We start from the raw sequence: 8,323 nt of genomic DNA, 5'->3' as shown, positions 1-8,323 counted from the left end.
TTTTTGTATGGTAATTAATATTATGAGCTGGCAGAGATAATTTGTTTAATGTTGATGTGATGTGTGCAGTTGCATGTGTGTGTCTGTATGTGTATGTGTATGTATGTATGTAAGTGTGTGAAGTCGAAAGCACATTGAGACTTGACTCAGTGTGCGCACCACGCCTATGATGCCCTGCGTCTGTTCTGCTCTGCGTTGCCCCCCCCTCTCTCTCTCTTCTCTTCTCTCTCTCTCTCTCTCTCTCTCTCTCTCTCTCTCTCTCTCTCTCTCTCTCTCTCTCTCTCTCTCTCTCTCTCTCTCTCTCTCCTTTTTCTCTCTCTCTCTCCTTTCTCTCTCTCTCTCCTTTCTCTCTCTCTCTCCTTTCTCTCTCTCTCTCTCTCTCTCTCTCTCTCTCTCTCTCATGTATGTGCTTCATAGTATCAATCCAACCTCAACATCAGGGAACATACAAAGCAACAAACTTTACCAGGATTTCCGAATACATTTCAACTGATTATAGTTATCTAACTTACAAGCAGATCACGCTCTTGACCCAAATCAAACTTAATTCTAAAGGCACTTTTTGTTATTTTTTCAAAAGTCGAAGAAACAGTTTCGTACTTTATTTCTTGTCTTTCGTACTGTATTTCACACACACACACACACGCACGAACACAAACACAAATACACAAATATATACATACATGCATGCATACATAAACACATACACACATACATACATACACACACACACACACACACACACACACACACACACACACACACACACACACACCGTTCGGAGTTCCGCCATGTTCGATGTTGACGCCCCACGAAGAGAAGAGAAGAGAAGGACCTCTATCACAATCCCATAACAATCCTTCTTGCTTGCGGTAGGATGTGACATTCCTGCATGCTCGTGGCAGGTCCGGAGAGGCTTAGGGGCGCTTAGGCTTCTCTTGAAATGTGTCATTTGCTACGGAGTCCGAGTGGACGCCTGTTTGCGAGACGTACATAGTGGTAGGATTATTTTTTTTTCCTTTTCAGGTATTGTGCGGTGTAGAGATGGGGTTCGGTGGTGGAGGTGGAAGGTGTGGTGGAGGTGTGGTGGAGGTGAATGTGTGGTGGAAGTGGGGTTGTGGTGGAGGTGGGAAGCGTGGGGGAGGTGTAGGGTGTGTGGTGACAGTAGAGTGGTGGTGAAAGTCGAGTGTGTGCTGGAGGTGAGAAGCGTGATGCAGGTCGAGTGTGTGGTAGAAGTGGGGGTGTGGTGGCTATGTGGGATGAGGGTGGGGAGTAGGACCTCAGGAGTACAAGGGGACTAACAGTTGTTTGATTTTCTCCACAGGACTTTGAGGGATGGCGAAAGGTTACTCTTACGCTGGCTCGGAAATGTTTGCAAAATTGGAAAAGCGTTCGCAAAAATAAGACAAGGGCAATTAGAGAGAATATGGGAGATATGAGTAAAGAGGAGGTTTAAATGATAAAGGGAGGGGGGAAAGGCAGAGGGAGAGGGTGAAGCTGGGAGGAGGGATGGAAAGGGAGAGATAAAGGGAGAGGTGGGAGGGAGGGATGGAGGAAGAGAGAGAGAGAGAGAGAGAGAGAGAGAGAGAGAGAGAGAGAGAGAGAGAGAGAGAGAGAGAGAGAGAGAGAGAGAGAGAGAGAGAGAGAGGAGGGGAGGGGGAGGGGGAGGGAGAGAGAAAAGAGAAAAAAAGAAAGGGGGGAGAAGAGAGAGAAGGGGGGGGGGGGGGAGGGAGAGTGGGCGAGGGGGGGGGGGAGGGAGAGAGGGGGGGAGGGAAGGGGGGGGGGAGGGGAGGGAGGGAGGGGGAGGGAGGGGGGGAGAGGGGGGGAGGGAGGAGCGGGAGAGGGAGAGAGAGAAGAAAGAGGGGAGAAAGAGGGGAGAGAGGGGCGAGAGAAAAGAGAGAGAAGGGGGAGGAGAGAGAGAGGAGAGAGGAGAGAGGAAGGGGAGAGAGAGAGGGGAGGAGAGAGAGGGAGAGAGAGGAAGGAGGGGGGAAAGGTTTGGGGGGGGAGGGAGGGGGGGCCCAGGAGAGATGTAGAAAAAAGTTAGTTAAAGAGGGAAATGGAAAAATAGGGGCCAGAGCAGAAAAGGAGAGAAAGTTTAAAAAAAAACAGAGAGGGCGGAGAGAGAAAGAAGAAAAGAGGAAAAAAAGAAAGAGAAAAAAGGGGAGGGGGGTAGGGAGGGGGGGAGGGGGGGGAGGGAGGGCGGGGGAGAGAGGGGGGAAGAGGGGATAGGAGAGAGAGGGGAGAGAGGAGGGGAAAAGGAAAGGGGAGGAAGAGAGAGAGAGAGAGAGAAGAGAGAGACAGGGGGGAAGAGGGGAGGGGAGAGAGACACGAGAGGAAAAGAGAGAGGGGGAGAGGAAAAGGGGGAGAGGAGAGAGAGGGGGGAGAGAGAGAGAGAGAGGGGGATGAGGGGGAGAGAACGATGGAGGAGAGAGAGAGAGGGGAGGGGGAGATGGAGAGAGAGAGGGGGGAGAGAGAGGAGGGGGAGAAAAGGAGAGGGAGAAAAGGGAGGGAGAAGAGAGAGAGAGGAGAGGGGAAAAGAGAGGAGAAAGGAGAAGAGGGGGGAGAAGAGGGGAGAGAGAGAAAGAGGAAAGAGAAAAAGGAGAAAGAGAGAGAGGACAGAGACAGAGAAGGCAGAGAGAGAGAGGAGCGAGAGAGGCGAGAGGAGCGAGAAGAGAGAGGAAACGAAAAAGAGAGGAGCGAGAGAGAGGGGGAGAGGAGAGAGAGAGAGAGGGGAGAGAGAGGGAGAGAGGATGAGAGGAAAAAAGGGGGAGAGGGGAGAGGGAAAAGGGGAGAGAGAAGGGGGAAGAGAGGAGAGGAGAGAGAGGGAGAGAGGAGATGAGAGAGAGAGAGAGAGAGGGGGAGAGAGAGAGGGAGGGGAGAGAGAGGAGAGAGAGAGGGAAAGAGAGAAAGGGGGAAAAGGGGAGAGGGGGAGAAAAAGAGAGAGGGAGAGATTTAGGGGTGAGAGGAAAAAGAGGGGTGAGAGAGGGAGGAAAAGGAAAAGAGAAAAGAAGAGGGGAGAGGAGAGAGAGAGAGGGGAGATAAAAAGAGAGAGAGAGGGGAGGGGAAAAGGAGGAGAGGGGGAAAAGAGGGGTGGGGGTGGAAGAGAGAGGAGAGAGAGGAGAGGGGGGGAGGGGGAGAAGAGAAAAGGGGGAGAGAAAAGGGGGAGAGGAGAGGGGGAGAGGGGAGAGAGAGGGGGAGGGGAGAGACGAGAAAAGAGAGAAGGGGAAAAGGGGAGAGGAGGGGGAAAAAGGGGGGGGAGGGGAGAGGGGGAGAGGAGGAGAAAAAAAGGGGGAGAGAGAAAAAGAGAAAGGGCCCCCCCCAAAAAGGAGAGAGAGGGGAAAAAGGGGGAGAGAGAGAGGGAAAGAGAGAGAGAGAGAGGGGAGTGAGAGAGGGGAGGAAAGGGGAGGGGGAGAGAGAAGGAAAAGGGGAGAGAAAAGGGGAGAGGAGGACGGGGAGGGGGAGAAGAGATGAGAGGGGGAGAGAGGGGAGAGGAGAGGGGAGAGAGAGACCGGGGGAAAAGAGGGGGAGAGAGAGAGGGGGAAAAAGGGGGAGAGGGGAGAGAGAGAGAGAGGGAAGGGGAGAGGGGGAGAGGAGAAAAAGGAGGGGAAAGAGAGGAAAAGGGGAGAAGAGCGGGAATGAGAGAAAAAAAAGGGGAAGAGAGGAGAGACGAGAGAGGAGATGAGAGAGAGAAAAGAGAGAGAGAGAGAGAGAGAAAGGGAGAGAGAGGGGGGGAGGGGAGAGAGAGAGAGGAAGCGAGAGAGAGAGAGGAGGGAGGGGATGGAGGAGGAGAAGGGGAAGAGGGAAGGGGAGAGGGAGAGGGGAGAAAAGAGGGACGGGAGGAAGAGAGAAAAGAGGGGAGAGAAGAGAGAGCGAGAGAGGAGAGGAGAGAGAGGGGGGAGGGGGAGGGGAGGAAGGGGAGAAGGGGCGGGAAAGAAAAGAAGAGAGGAGGGGGGAGAGGGGAGGGGAGAGAAGAGAGGAGAGGGGGAGGGGAAGAGAGAGGAGGGGGGAAGGAGAGGGGCGAGGGTGGGGTAGAGGGGAAAAAATAGAGGGAGAGAGAGAGGAGGGGAGACCCGAAGGGGAGAGGGGAAAAAGGAGGGGAGAGAGAGGAGGGGAAGAGAGAGAGAGAGAAAAAGAGGGAAAGGATGAGAGGAGAGGGTGGAAAAGAAGAGGGGGAAAAGAGAAAGAGAAAAAGAGGGGAGAGAGAGAGAGGAGAGAAAGAGAGATGAGAGAGAGAGGAGAGAGAGAGAGGAAAGGGGGAAAGAAAAGGGGAAAAAGAAAGAGAGAGGGGAGGAGAGAGAAAGAGAGGGGAGGGGAGAGAGAAAGGAGAGAAAGAGAGGGAAGTGAAGAGAGAGGAGAGAGAGGAAAGAGAGAGGGGAAAGAAAAGAGAGAGAGAGGGGAGAGAGAAAGAGGAGAGAGAGAAGAGAGGGGGAGAGAAGAAGAGAGAGAAGGGAGAGGAGAGAGAAGGGAGAGGAGAGAGAAGAGAGAGGAGAGAAAAGAGAGGAGAGAAGGGGGAAAGAGAGGGGAGAGAGAGAGAAGAGAAGGGGGAGGGGGAGAGAGAAAGAGGAGAAAAGAGAAGACAAGGGAGAGAGGGGAGAGAGAGGAAAGAAAAGGGGGAGAAAGGAAAAAGAGAGAGAAGGGGGAGAGAGAGGGGAAAGAGAAGGGAGAGAGAAAGAGAGAGAGAGAGAAAAAAGAGAGGGGAGGGAGGAGAAAAAGAGAGGGGAAGGAGAGAGAGAGACGAGAAGGGGAGAGAGAGAGAGAGAGAAAAGGAGAGGGGGAAAAGACCCACGGGCCGGGGGGGGGGGAAAAAAGGGGAGATAAAAAACGAGAAAAGAGAGAAAAAAGAAGGGGAGAAAAGAGAGAGAGAGAGAGAGATGGGGGAGAAGAGAGAGAGAGAGAGAGAGGGAGGGGAGAGGAAAGGGGGAGGGGGAGCCGGTAGTTTTTGGGGCCCGAGATATTCTCCCCTTTCCCCCGGGCATAAACTTTCCAGACAATACATTACAAGCCCCTTTTGGCCCCCAAGACCTTTAAAATCCTCTCCACTCTCCCCCCCCCCCCCCCACTATCCCCTTTTTCCCTTTCATCTCCCCCTTTTACCCTCTCCCTTCCCCTATTTCTTGTATGTTCGGGGTCCAAAAATCCCCCTCCTTTTTTCGCCAAACCCCCTTTATTTTTCCCCTATTTCCCCTCTTTTTCCCTTTTATTATTTTTTTTTTTAAAACCCTTGATTCTCTTGTATTTTGAATTTTTCTTCAAAACCTTTTTCCCCCGTTATCTGAAATCCCTTTTTGCAACTTTTCTTTCTAATTCTCCGTCTGCCTCTTCCTCCCACTTCCTCCCCCTTTTCATTTTCTTTCTTTCTCTCCTTTTCCTCTTTTTTTCTCTCCCCTTCCCTCTCTTTCTCCATTTCCATATTCTCTTCTTTCTCCTTCACCCTAGTTCCTTTTTAAACCTTTCTCTTCCCTGCCCCCTCCCTTCTCTTCTGCGGCTTTATTTCTCCCCCCCCCCCTTTTCCCCCCTTTTTCCCTTAGCCTTCCCAAAACCCCCCCCCTTTTTTTCGCCCCTTTTTTTTCCCCCTTTTTTACCAATCCCCAAACCCCCCCACTCTTTTTCTTTTTCCTTTTTCCTCCCCCCCTCTCCCGCCAACCACAAAACGTAATCCCCCCTTTCCCCGACCTAAACGCCTCTTAGTTTCCCCCCCCCCTCCGCGCCCTCGGGACAGGCGTTTGCTTTGCTTGGGAAGGCCCCCCTTTCAATGCCCTCCCTTTTTCCAAAGGATCCTTCGGGACCATCTTGGGTCACCTTGGGTCAGGTCGACGGCGAATTCCTGCTAAATGTTTACGCTGGCGACGCGTGTGCGAATCTAGCAGCGTGTGAGCAATTTATATCCGCCTTATACGGTTGCCATATGAGACATAGGGGATGACAGACGCGGCGTGAGGTATGGCTCATCTGTCACGGGAGATGCGTTAGGATGACTGCCTGATTAAGGTTTATTTATGTCTTTAGTACTTGTCTCGAAAGAGGTGGTGTGAGGGGGGGGGGGTCCAAGACAGGAGTAAATGCTTCTCGAAAGACTTGCGGGGAAAAATTAAATTCGCACTCATGATGCTACCAATGCAAAGGGAACTTCTCATATGACACTTGCAGTACATTTCCTTCCGGTCAACTGAAGGTGCTCGCTAGGGGGGAAAAGGACGATATGTGAGCCGTGGTAAGTATTACTAAGCGAGACATTCAACACAAATATCATTATTTATTCAATGTCCACGAAACGACGACGTACCACGTAAACACTTTCGAATCAGCAAGTACCGTATCTACATAGCTCTCCATTTCCACTTTCCCACGTAAGTTTATGTTCCCCGTCGCAATATTATGCCAACGTTATATACTTGAAGGCAGTGGCTTCTGTTTCACCCTGTTTGAGCAACCTTAAGGAAGCTCAGTGGATTAAATACCATTTTCGTAAATGAGGCGACCTTTTAAATTGGATCTTGAACGAATGTATTTTTTTTAACTTCCTATTTACTATTGCTATCATTATCTAAGTGAATCAAAAACACTGCGCATCACGAAAAATACAGTAACCCGTTACCACCACACACAAAAAATAAATATAAAAATAAAAACACCGCAAAAAAACGACAAGGAAAAGTCATCATCATTGCGCGGAGGAATGCAATGGCCGGCCTGAAACTCAAGTACAGTCCCATATGCCCGTGAGTGCCCGTACTAAAGTGGCACTTACACCGCCATTACTCACCGAGTGACGACCCTCAGTGCCACCAGTACCTGTTCCCACGAACTGCTTCCTTTAACTACCCACGGGATAACAACTAAGGAATTAAACGACTCACTTGCAATGGTCGTAAAGGTCTCTATGAAAGCGGGGGTGTCAATCCTGTCCTTGCGGAGTTCCTTGTCTCTCCAGTGCGCTCGTGGGCAGAGAATATAAAACTCGTTTTTTACGCTAAAACGGTTGAAGGAGAGATGATCTTGGATTGCTTTATCGTTCGTCCTCTTTCTCTGACACTTTCGAGGATATTCACCTTGCTAATATTACGTTTTAGGTCAATTTGCATTCTGTGATCCAGTCAAAGATGCAATTCACAATCGTATCACTTCGCTTCTACATCCCTGTCAATCGAAAACTCTTATAAACTACCTATTAGTATAATTCACAGACTTTCGAAAGGAAAGGTTTACTTCAGCAACAGCTACTTCAGGAAAAAGCAAAACAAAACAAACTCTTTAACGAATACCTAAGGAGCCCATACAAATACACACCATTCCTTACCCCCAAGTTAGCACCTGGAAATTCTACTTAAAATATAAATAAACAATAATAATAACAATAAGTAAAAATAAAATAAAATAAAGAAGATGAAATGAGAATAAGGTAAAAGGAACTTCCATTGTTTTCAGTATAACAAAGAAACAGCACACAGATGACACAGATGCTCTTCCCCTACAAGCTTTACGCTGTAGGGGTTAAACACCTGCGATTAACACTCCTTCGGGAGTGTTAAGCGTAGGTGCTGAGAGTCACGGGAGTCTAGGATCTCGAAGGGCAGCATCCTCTCACGTCAGAACAGCATTCTTCTTGCAAGTCGACCGCCCACCGCCCGTCGCCCATCGCCTACCGCCCACTCCCGAAATCCGGGGCCACTTCTGCACCGGATGTTGGGGTCTCTCTGTTATTCCTCGCCAAGCGTATGGGCGTGACCGTGTTTTTCTATATTTACTTCTACTGACATCATTGTCGCGAAGTTTAAAATAACACTGCTAGATATTCGAGATGAAATCATTACCAAACATCTATCCCTATAAGAAGAAAAAAAAAAAAAGTTACCTGTACATGAAGACAGTACCAATCTAATACGGTCTGGAATATACTATCTACGTTACGTTGCATATACCAATATCTGAAATAAAGTTCTGAAAACAAGAGATACCCAGAACTATACAAAATAAAATCTTACTTGTCGACAGCTAATCTCATTTCCACGTACAAAGTCGTGACTGAAGTCCATAACCATGAGAAATGCAAGAATAACACACAAGAGAGTTACATTACATTTTAAACAGAGGAAACCGAACTTACATAACACTTGAGTTTTTGCCTCTCTCCATTTTTTTACCTTCTGACATTCATGTCTTCACTGAGAAGTCAGAAAACAAGAGATCGTCAGAGAGAGAGAGAGAGAGAGAGAGAGAGAGAGAGAGAGAAAGAAGAGAGAGAGAGAGAGAGGAGAGAGAGAGAGAGAGAGGAGAGAGAGAGAGAGAGAAGAGAGAGAGAGAAAGAGAGAGGAGAGGGGGAGAG

The 8,323-nt window shown here is 49.4% G+C and overlaps 1 protein-coding gene across 1 annotated transcript; it reads right to left on the bottom strand.

Annotated features, from left to right (window-relative positions):
* Positions 1 to 1,022: 1,022 nt before the first annotated feature.
* On the bottom strand, positions 1,023 to 7,577 carry LOC119575880 (acrosin-like). Its single transcript, XM_037923418.1, has 6 exons — positions 7,511 to 7,577; positions 7,134 to 7,137; positions 6,793 to 6,970; positions 6,101 to 6,179; positions 5,897 to 5,979; positions 1,023 to 1,250 (listed from the first exon to the last, which is right to left on the bottom strand). Exons 1-6 carry the CDS (start codon positions 7,575 to 7,577, stop codon positions 1,023 to 1,025), a joined length of 639 nt encoding a protein of 212 aa, XP_037779346.1.
* Positions 7,578 to 8,323: the final 746 nt, after the last annotated feature.

This window comes from Penaeus monodon, chromosome 8 (genome assembly GCF_015228065.2).
Source record: "Penaeus monodon isolate SGIC_2016 chromosome 8, NSTDA_Pmon_1, whole genome shotgun sequence".
Classification (NCBI taxonomy): Eukaryota; Metazoa; Arthropoda; class Malacostraca; order Decapoda; family Penaeidae; genus Penaeus; species Penaeus monodon.
Note: the sequence above shows the minus strand (reverse complement) of the source record. Positions and strands in the feature narration are given on the sequence as shown.